The following is a 19,694-nucleotide window of genomic DNA, read 5'->3' as shown; positions in this document are numbered from 1 at the left end:
CTTAAAGAACAATAATAATGCTTACCCAAGTACTGTACAAGCTTTTGGAAAGCATGCAACAATCATACATTTGAAATGGATGAACTGAAAAAAAAAATCCCAACAAAATACACCATAATTATTTAAATAATTGAGAATATGTTACATGATCTGAGTAAATCAGCAAAAAGTGACAAAATATACTGTCATCTTCAGAATCATGCTCTGCTTCGATCATTGCGGGCTGCTGGAAAGAACCTTCCAACTCACTGCATTCTTGACTTGGATAGTTGTGCGAGTTTTCATTTCATGGATTTAGCCAATTTCCTTGAAAGCTGCTAAAGAATCTTCTTTTATCACTTTCTCTGGGACTGGAATTTAAATTTTAATAATTCACTACATAAAGTCCCACTTTCCTTTCAGCCTATATGAAAAATATTGTCAGAACCTTAAACTCCACTAAGATGAATGGCCTTAACCAAAAGCAGGTTAAGCAGAAGAGTCTGCAAACATTGGGAGTGCAGTGCAATCCCCTAAAGTGCTGGAGGAACACTCAGCAGGTCAAGCCCTTTGTCAAAGCATCATCCCTCGATGAAGGGCTCAGGCCAGACAGGTTAGATACTCTTTGCTTATTATAGATGCTGCTTGGCCTACTGAGTTGTCCATCACTTTCATGTATTGCATGGACTAAAAACACCCTGAAGGATTTGGCATAACTGATAGCGGACACATTCGATTATCATCCAGCAATGAACATTTTGTCATGCTATCCAGCTCTGAGGCCAAAGTCAGAAGGTGAAATCTCACAAGGCATCAGGTTCTGATGGCGTACGTGGCAGGATACGGCAAATCCAACCCAACCAACTAGCCAGAGTGTTCGTGGATATTTTGAATCACTCACTGCTGCAGCTGGAGGTTCCTACCGACTTCAAAGGGCACCAAGAAGTGCAGTGCCAGATGCCTCCATGACTATCGCACAGTAGCACTTTTATCGACTGGTCATGGCTCAAATCAACTTGTACCCAAGAAGAGTTGGACCCACTGCAATTGGCATAACATCACAATCACTCCACAGCAGATGCAGTATCTATCAGTGGCTTCCCACTCAGCTCTGGATCGCCTACACATCAGCAACACAAACGTCAGATTACTCCTCATCGTTTACACCTTAGCTTTAAACACTAATCATACACTCAGTGCTAGTTAATAAGCTCCAAAACTTGGGTCTGTACATTCCCTCTGCAACTGAGTTCTTGACTTCCTTATCAGAGGATCACAACGTCTTCACCTCACTTAGAATCAACACAGGAAGATCTCAAAGATATGTGCTTAGCCCTCTGCTCTAGGCTAGGCACAATTTAAATGTCATCTACAAATTTGCCGATGACACCACACTCATCAGCAGAATCACAGACAGCAGTGAAGAAAACAGCATGCAGGAGTGAGACAGATCAGTTAGTTGTGTGGTGCACAACAACCCTACAGTCAACGTTAGCGAAACTAAAGAACTGATTGTGGACCTCAGGAGGGGGTAAAAAGCAGGAGAACACAAACTAGTCCTCAGAGGGGTCAGCAGTGGAAAGAAACAGAGAAAACAGGTGTAGGAGTAGGCCATTTGGCTCTTCAAGCCTATACCGCTATTCATTATGATCATGGCTGATCAGTAGCCGGTTCCTGCCTTCTCCCCCATACCCCCCTAATCCCCTTGGTCACAAGGGCCAAATCTAACCTACACTTAAATATTGACAGGGAACTGGCCTCAACTACTTCCTGTGCCAAAGAATTCCACAAATTTACCACTCTCTGAGAGAAGAAATTTTTCCTCATCTCAGTCCTAAAAAAACCTCCCCCTGATCCTTAAACTATGGCCCAATCTGTCCTGGAGCCTCCCTATCTATGCAATCACAAAGAAGGCTCAGCAACAGCTATACTTTGAGGAGATTAGGTAGATCATCAAAGACCCTTGCAAATTTCTATGGGTGTACTGTGGAGAGCATTCTGAGTGATTGCATCACTCTCATTTAGAAGTGTCGATGTACACGACAGGAAAACAACTACAGAGAGTTGTGAACTCAGCCAGCGCCATCATGGGCATTAGTCTTCACTCCATTGAGGACATCTTTACAAGGTGTTGACTTAAGAAAGCAGCCTCCATCTTCAAGGACTCTCACAACCAAAGCCATACCTTCTTCACATTGCTACCAAGGGGAAGGAGGTACAGGAGCCTGAAGATAATCACCCAGCAGCACAAGGACAACTTCTTCCCCTCTGCCATCAGATTTCTAATGGACAACGAACCACAGACACGACCTCACTTTCTCATCGCTTTTGCACTCAATAGTCTTTTTTAATGTAACTTTATAGCAAAATTTGCTCTGTAATACTGCGGCAGATCAACAAATTGTATGACATATTCCATGAAAACAGATTCTGATATTCATTTTTATAAAAGCAAAGCTATGCCTTGTCTTTTTATGGATTAACAATATTTAATGAACATACAAGGGCTGTGATATTGTATACAATGTTCACATTTAGGATCATCTTTCCCCTTAAACTCCAGATCAGATCACCACTTTAATGGAGCACATTCATTTTTTTCCAGCCATTTCTCTGAAAGCTATGTGCTTTTGAATCCAAGCATGCTTTGATAAGTTTCCTAAAAGTTATTCAACCAGATATTATTTTGACAATGTGTTTGGTTTTCCTTACCACCTCACTTTCACACCATAAAGTACAGATTTTGCATCAGATTCATTTAATAAACCTTTAACACTGAAAACAGCAGCTTCTTTTCTTACCTGAACAGCAAGGCATGAAGCATTGTCTGACAGCAAAATCTGTTCCCCTGCATAATAATGAGAAAACAAAAGTCATTGAGAAGGTACTTTTATCACCTGTATCCGCTCATTAATACAATGCAATCTATTTTGCACTTGCAGTAGGAAGTCATTCGTATTGTTCTTGAAATCGGTTTGAAGCTAATATTATAAAACACTTCAGTCTGTCAGAAGAAAGAAAGATGACAAGTTCGCTGCAATAAAATTCCTTGGTTAGAGGACAGGGGCAGCAACCCATTAGTCTTCATTACTTTGCAGTCTTCTGACAACTGGAGCAGGCTGCGTGCCCCAAATGGGGGCCATAACATGAGCTGATGATATATGAAGAGCTGCTCAAGGAAACCTGAATTGTCTTTTCTGATGTGAAGCATTTAAGTTTTTAATGAGAGCCATGTTTGCCATAACATTTAAATATTTAATACAGCTACAAATCACTTTTCAACTGTAGGGAAACCCAACAATAGAATGTTTATCACTTCATTTGACATCAGCTACTAACACCAATGGATGCAATAGTCTATTAATGAATTATGAAAGCTATATTTCATGAATATCAGTCAAAATTCATAATGATGTAAAATGGTGCTAAACATTAACAACTTTCTAAATCTCTTACTAAATAATTATTTCAAAGTAGGTGGTGGTTACTTCTCATTTTGGTATTATAATAGAAATGGAACTTGATTACAAAAATAAATACCTACCTTTTAATGGTTGATAAAGTGCTGCATTTTCAGGCCAAGGTTCAGCAGCTGTGAAAACAGTACATTTTATGCTTAGTACAGCAAATGAAATGACCACACTCACAATACATTTCTAAATTTAAAACACTTGACCCAATATCTGAGGACATTTTTCTATACCCACTGAAAATAAAAAGCACAGCATAAGATGCACCTTGCCAGCTCCCAGATCTTAATTTTATGCTAGATTTCATGATTTCAAAATTGAAAAGGACGATTACCCAGTAATGATGTCAAATTATGAGACGAAGATTAATTAACTGATTTTATTTTAATGACAGAATTGTAGCAGTAGCTACCAACTCTGAAACACACCACAGTACTCTGAGGGGTTTTAGTTGAACTGATTTACTCAAACTTTGCACGCAACCTTTAAGGGCAGCATGAGCTCCGCACCCACACTGAGGGTGATGTCATCACATTTGCCCGAGGCGTGCGCTTTGGCCTAAGCCAAGAGACACTGTGCCTCCCCCCGATGGCACTATCTTCCCATGGCTGCCCCACCGGCACGGCGATACAAGTGGGGTTGGTTCGCCACAAGAGATGTGCGCCGCCACAGAAGCAGGGGTTTTTTTAAATAAAAGAATTATGAGACATAATACTACAATTTCCTATCAAGAATAACACATGTAATTTATTGAACTTTCACCATTTAGGCCTCATCTCTTTTGGGCCTTACTGGCTTCAGCAGTAACTAAAGTGAAATAACCAATTATATTCCGAGCAAGGAATTGGTTAATCTGCATCAGAGGCTGGACATAGACTGGGAGATTGCTTCATTGAGCACCTTGCCTCTGTCAGCTGCAATAGTGGGAATTGCCCAGTAGCCACCAATTTCAATTCCCTACCCTATTCACTTGCATGGTCTCATGCGCTCCCAGAATGAAACCCCCCCTCAAATTGGTGGATCAACACCTCATAATCCATATGAGCACATTCCAAATGGATGCACTAACATCAACATCTACAGTTTCTGTTAATCCCTTTCCCCAGGCCTTCTTTCCTCTAGCTCTGCAACTCTCCCTTTTCCCTGTCTCCTTTCCCCAGCCCTGTATTCAGAGCCAAATCCCCACCCCTCGCCCCATTAATTCTCACTCTCGCCCCATTAATTCTCTCCTTTCCTTTCTCTGGTCCTCTTATCCAATTAATACCTTTTGTCTGTTGGTCTGCATTGCTCTCCTATATTCTCCCCAGCATTTTCATTCAGGTGCCTGCCAGCTTTTTAGCTCACACAATGAAGAAAGGCTCAGGCCCAAAATGTCAATTATATCTTTACCTCCTATGGACACAGCAAGACCTGCCAAGTTCCTCCAGCATTTCTGTGTTTTTAGAACAATCAGTTCATGAAATTGGGTTAAGTTGGTGGAACCATCAACAAGTGCATTTTATGATTAGCAGATTTAACAATTTTAATATTTAGGTTATAGTTTTGCTGACAACACCAATTGATCCATACAGTGGTTAGTGAAACCTCATCAAACGGACCTATCACAGTTACAACAGTGACTTGCATCAATGTAAAAAAAAATGCCCAATTTCTGGACAAATCTAATTAATAGAGAGTCTACTCTCAATTATCAGCAAAGCAATGGAAAACATTACATCCACCAGGGGACATTCAGCCCTTTGATCCTGCCATTCAGTAGGGCCATAAATAATTTAACACGTCTCACAAGTACCTGCTCATCCTTTCCTCAGAAACTTTTGATTTCCGGGATCAACTGCATCAATATCTACATATCCCAAACCTTTCCACCATCAACAAGTTCACTTGATTGGACGAGTGCAACTGCAATAATACTCAAGCAGCTCAACTTCATTTAAAATAATGTAGACTGCTTGACTGGCATCCTATCCTCTGGTCTAAACATTCCCTTCTACACCATGGCTACAATATGCATGATCTATAAAATGCACCATACTTTTTTGCCCAAGAAACAAGTTCAAGCTGGTTTATTGTTTCATATATAAAAATGCAGTGATGGATTTGCGAACAGACCAGTAGACATCTCATACATAGCATAACAAGACAAAATACACAAGTACAAAAGGTCCAGGGTGATAGAACGAGATCAGTTAGTGGGAAGAAATGGCAACACAATTGTGGTTCATTCAAGAGTCTGATAACAGCAAGAAAGAAACCATCCTCAAATGTGGTACACTTATGAATCTTCAAGGGAGGAGGTTGAAGAGAATGTCAGGGTGTAACAAGTCTTAATTATATTGGCTCATTTTCTAAGGCAACACAATTTGTAGATGGTGTCCATGGAGAGTAAGAGGGCATGTTTGATAGACTGAGCCTCATTCACAACCATGTGCAGTTTCATGTGATGTTGGGCAGAGCCGATCCCATACCTCAAAGTGATGTAGCCTGATAGAATGCTTTCAAATGGTGCACATTATAGAAGTTAAGAGATGCTCGGGACATGCCGTATTTTTTCAAGCTTCTCCCAGGCCTGCAACATCAAGGGCATTTATGTCCCTGGACCATTAATCCAAAAGCACAAACTTAAATGCCACATCAGCAATTGGAAAATTTAAATTCAATTTATTGAATAAATATGGTGTTTTAAAGAAGTATCAGGCATTACTGAATTGCTTTAAAAATTCAACTGCTTTGTTAACATTCTTTATTGAAGGAAATTGGACATCCTCACGGCCCATCTACGATTTGACACCAGCAATTAGAACATAACAAATAGCAACAAGAATTGACTCTTGTGCTTATTTCACTATTGAATAAGAACATTATCACCTTTAGCCCCTTTCACACTTGCATCCCACTAAATTGGCAGTTCAGGGTCCTGGGATAGGAATGGGGGTTTGGCTTTTCACACTTGACCACTCCTAAATGGGACAGTGAACACTTGCAAGGAGCCATTCCTGGGGTGAGGACTGTTCTACCTTCTACCAGTGACGTCATGACACATTGAGCAATGGTGGACCTGCCATAATTCCTGATCAATGTATTATGATCTTATATTCAAACAAAATTAATCTTGCCTAATAACATAATTAAGTTTTATGTACAGCACAGCATGAGCCCTTCAGCCCACTGTTGTGTCGACCTAAATAAACCTTTATAAGGGACTGTGGGAAAGTGCTAGCAATAAATAGCAATAGCAGGCAATTTTTAAACATGGGAAAGGTGGTAGCCCTATCGCTAACTTAAATAGCGTGGGGGAAAAACTACGGCAGACCTGCCCTCCCAGAATTCCATGCAGCAGAGAAAGGGCTGTATGCCCAGCAGCATGTATGGAGCATTCATGGAGTATTTTCTCTGCTGCGCGGCATTCTGGGAAGTCAGGTTCGCCATTGCTGTTTCCCACTGTCTTTATAAATTGTGCGCCATAGCTCTTATCAATTTTCCCAAGCTGTTTAAAAACTGTCCACTATTGCTATTTATTTTCTCTCTCTCCCACTGCAACCTTCCCACAGCAAAGTTTATACTTTCATTTTAATCTTTTCTCCTTCACGTTCCTGAACTCACAAAAATTGGGTCATTTCAATCCCACAATGCAATTACCCATTTCACATTTACCTGATTGAGACGCCGATGATTTTACGAGGGGTCAAGGGCATCAATCCCTGGAACGAGATGGCATCATCTGACCCTGGTGTTGAGCTGATTTTGCTTTCTCACTAGACACTTTAAAGGCCGATTGGCGGTTAATTCCTGGGATCACTTGCAAGTGTGAATGGGGCTTTTTACTTACTATGGCCATATCACTATTACTTTACTTTCTAAAAATCTCTTGATTATTCATCAGCAAACTTAGTTTCACTAACCCTCAAATAGAAATTCCCCTCTGGGTAAAAAGTTGCTTTTTATCTTTCATAGAAAAATAGGTGCAGGAATAGGTCTAGCCTACACCACCGTTCATTTTGATCATGGCTGATCACCTACTCAGTACTGCCTTCTCCCCATACCCCCAATCACCTTAGCCACAAGGGCCAAATCTAACTCCCTCTTAAATATAGATAAAGAACTGGCTTCAACTACTTCCTGTGGCAAAGAAGTCCACAGATTCACCACTCTCAGTCCTTAAAGACATCCCCCTTATCCTTAAACTGTGACCCCTGGTTCTGGTTTTCCCCAACATCAGGAACAACCTTCCTACATCTAGCCTGTCCAATCCCTTTAGAATTTTATACGTTTCTATAAGATTCTCCCTTCAATCTTCTAAATTCCAGAGAGTACAAGCCTAGTCAATCCAGCCTTTCTTCATATGCAAGTCCTGCCATCCCTGTATCAATCTAGTGAACCTTCTTTGCACTCCCTCTATGGCAAGGATGTCTTTCCTCAGATAAGACCACCAAAACTGTACACAATACTCCAGGTGTGGTCTCACCAAGGCCCTGTACAGTTGCAGTAGAACCTCTTTGCTCCTGTACTTGAATCCTCTGCTATGAATGCCAACATACCATTCGTTTTCCTCACTGCCCACTTTCAATGACTGATGCACAGTGACAACCAGGTCTCATGGCATCTCTCCTTTTCCTAATCGGACACCATTGAGATAATAATCTTCTCTCCTGTTCTTGACTCCAAAGTGGATAACCTCACATTTATCCACATTATATAACATCTGCCATGCCTTGCCCCATTCACCTAACTTGTCCAAATCACCCTACATCCTCTTCGCGTCCTCTATACAGCTAACCCTGCCACCCAGCTTTATGTCGTCTGCAAACTTGGGAGATACTGCTTACTATTCCCTCATCTGTCATTGATACATATTGTAAATAACTGTGGTCCCAGCACCGCCTTCTGAATGATAAAACAATCCCCAGATCGAGGCATTCCAACTAAGAGAAACATGTAGAAACTACATCAATCCTGTCAAGCTCTAAATGTCTCGATGACACCACTTCTCATACTTCTAAATGTAACTTGGAGTACAGACCTAGTCTGTTTACTGTCTCCTCAGACACCATCTCAGGAATCAATTTCTGCATTTAGCCTTCAAATGAGTCCAGATGCCAACACAATATTTTGGGTGTGGTCATACAGAAGTCCATTTTATATAATTAGAGCAAGACTTCTCCACTAGTGTTCAAATTCTCAAAAGGGTAAACACTTTGTGTTCTATTTCCACGTTGAATCTGCATTTTTACTTTTTGATTGTATACAAAGGCACACAATCTGAACATCCAGATCTTTCTCTCTCATCATGTAAAGAACTTCATGGTCTATCTTTTCTATTAAAGTTGAGATATTATGCTTTCCACATTATATTTCATGTTCCTGATCACTTACTTAGTCCATCTATATCCATTTGAATTTGAAACCTCTCCATGTTTCCTTCAGTACATTTTGCCATCAGCAGCAGACTTGGATACATTGTACTCGATTCCTTCATCAAATCATTAACTTAGATTATGAATAGCTGGAGACTCAGCACCAATCCCTGTTGCATCCTATTGTTCAGACCCTCAAACTGGAAATGATTCTTGTACTCCTATTTTTCATTTTCTGCAATTTAAACAAACCTCATCTCTCCAGGTCTGTCCTCAGAAGGCACCTTACTAAAGGCCTTGCAAATCCGAACTCTGCACACTGACTAGTTCATTTTATATATTCTGCTAGCTATAAGTGTGAGAAAAAAAAAACTGTAGTTTTATCAAACACAATTTCCCTTTTAGAATAACTGCCCAAAACTATTGCTATTTTGTAAGTTTTTTGTTTCCACTCCCTTCAAAGCTTTATACTTTTTCCCTCCTGCTGATGTTAGCTCACTTTTCTCTGGTTTACATTTTCTTTCTTATGTAATCAGGTTACATATGCTACTTTCCAACTTTTTTTTTTAATTTAAATTTAGACAAGCGGCACAGTAATAGCCCACAAGCCCATGCCTAGAAACCCAGTACATTTTTGGATAGTGGGAGGAAACTGGAACATCTGGAGGAAACTCATGCAGACACGAAGAACGTACAAACAGACAGCACAGGACTTGAACCAAGGATGCCAACACTAATAGCGTTGTGCTAACCGTGCCGCTTCAAAGGTTGAAGCCATTCCAGAAATTATGTAATTTTTGACAATCAATACATACAGTAACTTTCTTTCTTCTTTGGCTTGGCTTCGCGGACGAAGATTTATGGAGGGATATGTCCACGTCTGCTACAGGCTCGTTGGTGACTGACAAGTCCGATGCAGGACAGGCAGCCACGGTTACAGCAATTGCAGGGGAAAATTGGTGGGTTGGGGTTGGGTGTTGGGTTTTTCCTCCTTTGTCTTTTGTCAGTGAGGTGGGCTCTGCGGTCTTCTTCAAAGGAGGTTGCTGCCCGCCGAACTGTGAGGCGCCAAGATGCATGGTTGGAGGCAATATCAGCCCACTGGCGGTGGTCAATGTGGCAGGCACCAAGAGATTTCTTTAAGCAGTCCTTGTACCTCTTCTTTGGTGCACCTCTGTCTCGTTGGCCAGTGGAGAGCTCGTCATATAACAGGATCTTGGGAAGGCGATGGTCCTCCATTCTGGAGACGTGACCCACCCAGCGCAGTTGGGTCTTCAGCAGCATGGATTCGATGTTTGCGGACTCTGCCAGCTCGAATACTTCGATGTTGGTGATTAAGTCATTCCAATGAAGGTTGAGGATGGAACGGAGACAGCGCTAATGGAAGCGTTCTAGGAGCCGTAGGTGATGCCGGTAGAGGACCCATGATTCGGAGCCATACAGGAGCGTGGGTATGACAACGGCTCTGTACACGCTGATCTTTGTGTGTTTCTTCAGGTGGTTGTTTTTCCAGACTCTTTTGTGTAGTCTTCCAAAGGCGCTATTTGCCTTGGCTATCTCTTTGTCGATCCTTCCATCAGATGAAATGGTGGAACCGAGGTAGGTAAACTGGTTGACCGTTTTGAGTTCTGTGTGCCCAATGGAGATGTGGGGGGGGGATGGTAGTCATGGTGGGGAGCTGGCTGATGGAGGACCTCAGTTTTCTTCAGGCTGACTTCCAGGCAAAACATTTTGGCAGTTTCCGCAAAACAGGACATCATGCGCTGGAGAGCTGGCTCTGAATGGGCAACTAAAGCGGCATCGTCTGCAAAGAGTAGTTCGCGGACAAGTTGCTCTTGTGTCTTGGTGTGAGCTTGCAGGCACGTCAGATTGAAGAGACTGCCATCCATGCGGTACCGGATGTAAACAGCGTCTTCATTGTTGAGGTCTTTATAGCCAGGTTTTATATCAAAACCCTGAGACACAGAACATCAGGTTCTGGAGATATATCTTTCTGTCCCTTAGATTTCTCCAAAAGTAGTAGTTTTTTTTATAAAGTTTCTCATTTAATATAGCTCTATAGTCTTCCACTGATTTGGGAGGGTTTCTGTGCTTTCCCCCCCCCCCCCCCCCCCACCCCCCACTTATGAAAACAGATGCAATATCTGTTTAAAGTTTCTGCTGTTTACATATTCTCTTATGTGATATTGGCCAACTCTTTTGCTATTCCTTCTTTCTACATCAATTGACAAACAATCATAGATGGGCAAAAACATCAGTATTGCCAGCAAAATTCAAGTCTCAGGAAACAATTATAAATCAAATAACTATGTTATTTTGTAATATCTTTGTTATCACTCCCTACAAAGCTTTATACTTTTTCCCTCCTGCTGGTTTCTTTCTCCCTTCTTTCTTAAATAATAGGGCTACAATTTGTCCAAATCCTGATTTTCCCCTAAACAACAGCAATGCAGCTGTTCAAGGTGGTTCCACCAAGGATGGTTAGGGCAATAAACACAAGCTTTAACAGCAACATCCTTATCCTATAAAATGAAAAAAAAAACCAAAAAGGTGCTAAATGAAGTACTCCAGTTTCTATGAAAGTTGATCTCGGATAACATTATTTATGTCAGTACATTTCAAAGGCAGGAATTTTATATTTTAGAATGTATTTTCTTCCACTTCAGGAAAACTGGTCAAGAAATTAAAAAAACAACTTTTATTTAGTTTTCAAAAATAATCTGTTTTCCCTCAGTGAAATGCAACGAGAAGTTGTTTCACTTCCCTCGAAGTTAAACAAGGTTTTCTATAGAATGAGTCAGTGGACACAGACAACTTGTTTCCAATGCTGAATACCCAAAGAACAAGAGTGAAACACAAAAGTCTGCAGATGCTTGGATTGTAGTAAAAACACAAAAAATGCTGGAGGAACTCTCAGCAGGTCTTGCAGCGTTCATGGAGGTAAAAACTGACATTTTGGGCCAGAGCCTTTCTTTAAAGAAAGAGCAAAAAGCAGCCAGGTGCATGCATAAAAGAAGGAAAGAAAAGGCAGGGGGAAAGAAGCACAGGCCAACCGACAAAAGATGATAATTGGATGAGGTCAGTCTATGTTAATGCCAGATAGATGGAGGATGTTGTTCTTCCAATTTGCGGGTGGTCTCAGTCTAGCAGTGCATGTGACCATGGACAGACATGTTAGCATAGGTATAGGATGGGGAATTGAAATAATGTAGAGGAAGAGTTGAGGATCCTTGCTTGTGTAGGCTTGTAGTAGGTGTTGCTCTGCATAGCCAACATGAAGGAGGCCCTTGCAGGTATCCGTGGCTACCCCTTTGACGGAGAAAGAGGATGAATCAAAGGTGAAGTTATTGAAGGTGAGGACAAGTTCTGCCAGTGGACGAGAATGGTGGTGATGGGAGATTGGTTGGGTCTATTGCCAAGGAAGAATCTAAGGACTCTGAGGCCTTGCATATGGGGGATGGAGGTATATTGTGATTGGATGTCCATGATGAAGATGAGGTGGTCAAGTTTAGGAAATTGGAAGTTATTTAAGGCGATGGAGGGCATATAAAGTATCGCAGATGTAGGTGGGAAGGGACTGGATCAGTGGGACAAGACAGTCGTAACCAGACACCAGCTTGTATGGATCTACTGGGATAATTGGGTTTTCAGATCTTGGGGAAGAAGTATAACCTAGCGGCAGATCCTGGCAGTGCAGAGTTTGGAAAAAATAAGGTTGGAGGTCATGGAAGAGAGTTGACTGTAAATGACCAGTCTATGATAATTTCCTCCCCCACCACCTCACCAATTGCCATTCGGTAGAATTCAGTCAAATGTTTGTCAAGATCCTCCTCTGTTAGCTGTTCACAAACCAAGGAAGATTTTGTAATGCTACTTCCTTTGCAGCTACACAGCTTAAAAGGTCACTCACATTCTCACTTGCAATTCTATGCTCTAATCAAGAAAGTTGCTCCTAATCTGACTTTTTTCTCTGACCAACATTTTCAGAACTTAAAATTTACAATCAAATGCAGTTCTCTTGTGCTTGAGATAAGGATTTGGAACTCAACATTGATATTGGTGGAATTGCAGGCAAATTATCAAATACCTTATCCTGAAAACAGTGTCTACAGAGGCTACAACATACAAAAAAAAAATTGACCAACAACTTTCTACACTCCTGGTTTGCCTTTGTTCACACAGTTTTGGAAGTTTTAAAAAAACTGTCATATTCAACCCTTTCTGCATCACATTGTTTATGGAGGTTGTTACTATCTTTCTTTGGCTTGGCTTCGCGGACGAAGATTTATGGAGGGGGTAAAAAAGCAGGCTCGTTTGTGGCTGACAAGTCCGATGTGGGACAGGCAGACACGATTGCAGCGGTTGCAGGGGAAAATTGGTTGGTTGGGGTTGGGTGTTGGGTTTTTCCTCCTTTGCCTTTTGTCAGTGAGGTGGGCTCTGCGGTCTTCTTCAAAGGAGGTTGCTGCCCGCCAAACTGTGAGGCGCCAAGATGCACGGTTTGAGGCGTTATCAGCCCACTGGCGGTGGTCAATGTGGCAGGCACCAAGAGATTTCTTTAGGCAGTCCTTGTACCTTTTCTTTGGTGCACCTCTGTCACGGTGGCCAGTGGAGAGCTCGCCCTATAACACGATCTTGGGAAGGCGATGGTCCTCCATTCTGGAGACGTCACCCATCCAGCGCAGCTGGATCTTCAGCAGCGTGGACTCGATGCTGGACCTCTGCCATCTCGAGTACTTCGACGTTAGGGATGTACTCAAGGAAAAATAACTTGCTATTTTTGTTTAATGCAGATGTTGAAACAAAACAAATGTGTGGATCAGCCAGCACTATGCAAATCCCCAAAGTTCAGGCCAGCATAAATAGTATCCACTCATCTCTTTGGGCTCTCATTCTGCACACAGTGATTCAGAAAGCCATCCGAAGAACCTCTCAGGGTTAACACAGGCTGTCCTGCAGAAGTCAGGTGACTATTTTGGGACATCAAGTTTAAGGGATCTTTTAGCACGATGGATGGATATTGGGTGAACTACTCCGGGACCACCACACGATCTGTATGCACAATTGAAACCTCACATTTTTCTAGCACAAACTGTAATATTTATCAACACTTGTGTTTTTTTTTGTCTTGGAATGCTATGGTAATATCATGTATATTATTGTAGTCAGTGCATCTTACATGCCCGTATGGCAAACAAGAACTTGGGTGTATCTGTACAGTGCACTTGCGTGTATGCAACAAAAAATTAAAAAAATACTCACCTCAGGATGATATCAGAAGGTACATTTATCAGGTAAAGATGAATATCCTGCACATTAGTTAAATCAACTATTTCAATGAAGGAGCAAGGCAACAGGGAAGAAGTACAAGCAAACTAGAACTACCAAGCTGATTGACCCTGAAGTATGAGTTTAGCTGCCCCAGTGCCCAAAAGAATCCTCTTCTACACACCATTCTTTGGCTTGGCTTCGCGGACAAAGATTTATGAAAGACAGAGATAAATCAGTGAAGTGGACAATATGGTCGATTATTTAATGAACACGTGTTACTAAGTGTCAGAAAGCCTTCGGGGTGAGGTGGAGTGGAAGGATGGGAGGGGAGGAGGAGTGTAACCAGGGAGATGAGTATCTTTTGTAAGACACTGGCTGCAGTCTTGAGGCCATATCTCACGCAGATGTCAATGGATGGGAGGTCAATGTCCTCAATGGACTTTGCTGCACTCTGCAGCCTTTTGCATTCCTGGGCACTATTTCCAAACCAGGATATGATGCAATCAGTCAGTATACTCTCCAAAGTATGCCAAATCTCTTCAAACTTCTTAAAAAGTAAAGGTGTTTCTGTGCCTTCTCACAGCTGCTTTGACATGCTGGCTCCAGGAGAGGTCCTCTGATATGTGAAGACCGGTGGAGAGAGCTAGAGAGGGGTGCAAGACAGGAAAAACAAGAGCATACAATGGTGGGGCAAAGTATATGGGAAACTAATAGGGTAATATTAACAAAGCAAAAGGTGTTGGGACGAGCAGAGGAGACAAAATCAAAAGAGGCCAATTAAGTTGGCGTAGCGGTTAGTGCCAGTGATCGGGACCAGTGTTCGAATGCCATTCGGTCTTTAAGGAATTTGTACCTTCTCTGCGTGGGTTTTCTCCGGGGGATCTGGTTTCCTCCAAACGTTTGGGGGGGGAGGGGCGAGGGTGTAGGTTAATAGGGTGTAAGTTGGGTGGCACAGACTCATGGGCCAAAATGGCCTGTTACCAGGTTGTATGTCTAAATTTAAAAATTTTAAATTTAAATTCACAGAGAGACAGACAACACACGGGAGACTGCATATGCTGGAATCTGAAGCTAAATACATTTTGCTGGGGGAGCTCAGCCAATCAAGCAGCACAGAGAAAGAAAAATCAAACTTAGTTTATTCTGGAGCAGCACATTTCCCAAGCATATGGATTATAGTTTGTAGCTCACCATATTTACCAGAGCACATAATAATTTCCAATAGGTCTTCTGATCCGAGGTGTCTAGAATATCAAAATATGATTTTCTGATGTATTATTTAAAATCCATGCCTAACATTTTAATAAGGGTTTTAAATCTTACAGGCTCCCATTTTGTGCAGGAAGTTTTCATTTTGCACGAATGCTGCCACTACATACAGAGTGACCTTGCCTTGACTTGACTACACCACCAAGGTATCCATTGTTCATATACAAGCTCAGACAGCAACTTCCAAAAAGCTAATCAGCCACAAAGATAATTACACCAGAACAAATATACACACATGACCATTTGCAATTAGGGCCCATCAAATAACATGCAAGAATAGCTGATTTGCTTGCTATTTACATTTAAAACATTGCATTATTAATTGGGAAGCTAAGTAACAAGTAGAGCCAAGTCTCTCCCTCCCCCATCGATGGGATTTACTGGGGTCAGCTAAAGATGGCTCGCAAAATCAGGGAGAACCCCTACCACCCTGCACACAGCACTTTCCAGCTACTCCATCAGGAAAGAGATACAGGGGTATCAGAGCCAGAAACACCAGGCTAAGAAACAATTTCTTCCCACTAGCATTGAGACTGCTAAGCAACTGATGAACTGCTCATAAAAACCCTCCATGACTCAACTATTTATTTAACAAAATAATATTTATTTTAATATTTGTACATGAGTACTGCGCATATGTATAGTTTGTCTACATGTGTGTTGCACCGAGGACCAGAGAATGCTCTTTCATAGGTTGTACTTGTACAATCGGATGACAAATAAACTTGGAACTTGAAATAAACAGACACTGAGAAGCCAATTTACCTATGGTGAGCATTCAATGTCTTGATTTAAACTTGTTCAACAGCTATTGTTTGTTGTATCAAAGATTAGATTAAAACCAAGGAACTGTGATGCTTTATCACAGAAAAATTATGGAGGAAATTTTTGGGGGTAAAAGGGAAAACAATTTTCAAAGATGATTGTTCTTTACCAATAACATACAGATGCAGATAACGCATTACAATCACTGACATTGCAAACCTGCATAACGTCCTGCACTATTTAATGAAATTAGGTTTTCATCTTGTCAGAGTTTTTTGAAATATAAAACAATGCAGTGGATCAACATGATGTTCCTTTTTAAACTGAGTTTTATAAACATCCCAAAATTAGACTAGTTAAATGAAAAACTCCTTTAAAATTACAGGGAAGTTATTAAACTGGATAGAAAAGTGGATGATAGGCAGGAAGCAAAGGATTGAAATTAAGAGTTCCCGTTCTGGCTGGCTGCCTATAACTAGTGGTGTTCCGCAGGGGTTGGTATTGGGGCCACTGCTCTTTACAATTTATATTAATGATTTGGATTGTGATATGAATGGTTTTGTGGCCAAATTTTCAGATGACCCCAAGATAGGTGGTAGAGTAGGAAGTGTAGTAGAAACTGTAAAGTTGCAGAAGGCTACAGACAGATTAGGAGACTGGGCAAAATTATGGCAGATAAGATTTAACATAGAAAAATGTACAGATGTACATTTTGGCAGTGGAAATAAGCAAGCAGAATACTATTTGGATGGGGTGAAAATTCAGACCTCGGATGTGCAAAGGGACCCGGGTGTCCTTGTGCAGGGAAATCTAAAAGTTAATGAATAGATGAAATTGGTCGTGAAGAAAACTAATGCTATGTTGGCATTCATTTCAAAAAGAATAGTGTATAAGAGCAAAGAGGGGTTGATGAGGCTCCATGGGGCACTAGTGAGACCTCATTTGGAGTATTGTGCGCAGTTTTGGGCCCCCCATCTTAGAAAGGATGTGATGTTGTTGGAGAGGGTGCAGAGGAGATTTACTAGGATGATTCCCAGAATGCAAGGGCTAATGTAAGAGGAGCATTTGGCAGCTCTTGGGTTGTATTCATTGGAGTAAAGGAGAATGAGAGGAGATCTCAGAGAGGCATTTCATATTTTGAAAGGTTTAGATGTGGGTAAGATGTTTCCCTTGGTGGGTGAATCGAGGACAAGGGGTCATAGTCTGAAAATTGGAGGTTATCCTTATAAAACAGAGATTAGAAATAACTTCTTTTGCCAGAGGGTTGTGGATCTGAGGAACTCACTGCCGCATACAGCAGTGGAAGCCAGATCACTGGGAGTATTTAAACAAGAAATAGACAAGTATCTCATTAGTGAGAGCATCAAGGGATATGGGGAAAAGGCCGGAAATTGGAACTAGTGTCGAGTAGCTTAGTGTAGATTTACAGAACAGACTCGATGGGCCTAGTGGCCGCTTCTGATCCTTTGTCTTGTGAAAATACATAATTGAAGTTCAGCAATAATAAGCTGCTCCATATTATGCACAGATTTTATATTATAAAAATATCCATTCAGTGGCATAATTTGGCAATTATTTACCTTTTACAATAGCTACCTATTTATGCCAAAGTTTGAACAAGTCACCTGACCTTCAGCCGGAGATAGTTAAAAGCAAAATAATCTGAAAATGCTTGATATTGGCAGTGGATTTCTGAAATGCATTAGAGCTGCTTTTCATTAAATCTAGCATCTTACACATACACATATCTGACAAAACTCAACTGATAAAACTATTTTCCAGAATTTCTATGATTATTGACATTACCAAACTTGGTAAATGCTTGGTAGCACCAGTAGAGTAAACTGTCCAGCACATTATACTTTTATTTTGCACGAGCCAAGGTCAGAATATGGCCAACCTTTCCTAATAAAGAAAGGTGCCTTTCAGAAATGCATGTACTTATTTTCCATAAATGAGGCAAATGACAGAATAACTTTTAAAAAATTTCTCCATTTTTCTAAGTGGCAGAATTTGTATATCAAGAGAATAGATAAGCTGCTTCTTCAAGAAAAAACTGCAAAGGACCAAACATGCTGCTGAAAGAACTGCTTGTTTTAAGGATGCAGTAGGATATTAATATGTTAGCACAGAACCTTGATTGTTTCACCTCACACATTATATAGAAATGCTACATTGGACAACGCCAGAAACACTGCCACCTGTGTGATATGTTAATGTATATATCGGCATACAAGAAACCCAAAATGACATTCAAAAAAAGGTAGACTTATATGCCAGATATACTTTTGAGACCTTAAATTTAGCTCAAAATCCAATCCATGCCGATTCCCATGAAAACACTGATCCGGAGCCCAAGTTGGCCCATGGAAGGCAGATTTGGTGTTCAAGTCGATCCTTGAAAAAAACCGACTGTGACAGATTTTCATTTATATTTTTACTGAAAACAACAATTAAAACCCCTCAAAATCACTATCATTGTTTGAAAACAACACATTTAGAACCCTTCAAAATCACTCTGGCTATCACTGTCTAAGGCAAAGATGGCAGCAAGCACATCCATGCTCTCACTTTTTAAAAACGGTCATCATATGGGTCTCACTTTCCATCTGATGAGGTGGTTTCTGCTTAGTCGTCAGTGTCCCACAACAAATCATCATTTGTGCCATCAATTGCATGAGAGATTTCTCTACTTTAACTTTTCCCCATGCCTTGAGCACCAAGTTACACAGCATATCAAGTGACACAGCATCCATTGCCCAGCCTTTTGTAAACAACTCTTCTGCCCTCGACATCCATCTATTCCAGTCCTTGCACACGGTCTTTGAATGGGTTATTCAAGTAGACATCAAACCACCCATGTAAGTATTATGTAATGCTAATCTACTTTTCGTCTTCTCAGTTAAGTGGCTATGAAATATATCCTAGACCAGCAAACTCCGTTCTTTGCGTAAACTGCCTGGCCACCTGTTCCATTTTCATCCATCCATCCTTTTTCATGAGTTAAATGGAGAATGACTGCCTTTGATATTAAGATAGAATTTTAAAATGTGTGTCATCACAGAGCTCTGGTAATACTGAAGTCAATACGCAAAGGAGCAACACTGCAGTGGTTGGAGTCACATCTTACCAAGAAAAAGTTGCAGTTGTCTTGAACTCCATCATCCCTGCAGGAGTTTCTTAGAGCAGCAGCCAAAGCCTAACCACCTTTAGTAATGATCTTCCTAAATAATAGAAATGGAGGTGTTCACTGCTGGTTATCTCTAAATAATTCACACTTATCCAAGTGACTGCTTATTCTGTCTGTAATTATAGTATACAGAAATTACCTGCCAGCAAGGTCAAACTGATTGGTCTGTAGTTAGACTCTTTTTTTAAAAAAAACAAGGGTTTAACATTTGGTTTTCCAGTTTCAAGGCATCATTCTCGTCCAAGTATGTTTGGAAGATTATGGACCAGACTTCCTTCAGCAACTTAAGATACATTCCATCAATTTGAAGCTATGCCTTTTAGGACTTGCCTGATTAATTTTGAGCCATCCTGACCCTAGCAGCATCACATTCCATGAAGAAAACTAATGTAATGTGCTCAC

The 19,694-nt window shown here is 41.0% G+C and overlaps 1 protein-coding gene across 3 annotated transcripts in view; it reads right to left on the bottom strand.

Annotated features, from left to right (window-relative positions):
• mtx2 (metaxin 2) overlaps positions 1-19,694 on the bottom strand; it is a 103,374-nt gene that overhangs the window by 81,308 nt on the left and 2,372 nt on the right. For all 3 annotated transcript variants that reach the window (XM_069935808.1, XM_069935806.1, XM_069935807.1), the window contains exons 2-3: positions 3,524-3,571; positions 2,781-2,827 (exon numbers count right to left, since the gene is read on the bottom strand). In XM_069935808.1, the coding sequence (XP_069791909.1) occupies positions 2,781-2,827; positions 3,524-3,571 (95 nt within the window). The remainder of the gene's footprint in view (positions 1-2,780; positions 2,828-3,523; positions 3,572-19,694) is intronic.

The sequence above is a fragment of the Narcine bancroftii genome, chromosome 4, assembly GCF_036971445.1.
Source record: "Narcine bancroftii isolate sNarBan1 chromosome 4, sNarBan1.hap1, whole genome shotgun sequence".
In the NCBI taxonomy this organism is placed as follows: Eukaryota; Metazoa; Chordata; class Chondrichthyes; order Torpediniformes; family Narcinidae; genus Narcine; species Narcine bancroftii.
Note: the sequence above shows the minus strand (reverse complement) of the source record. Positions and strands in the feature narration are given on the sequence as shown.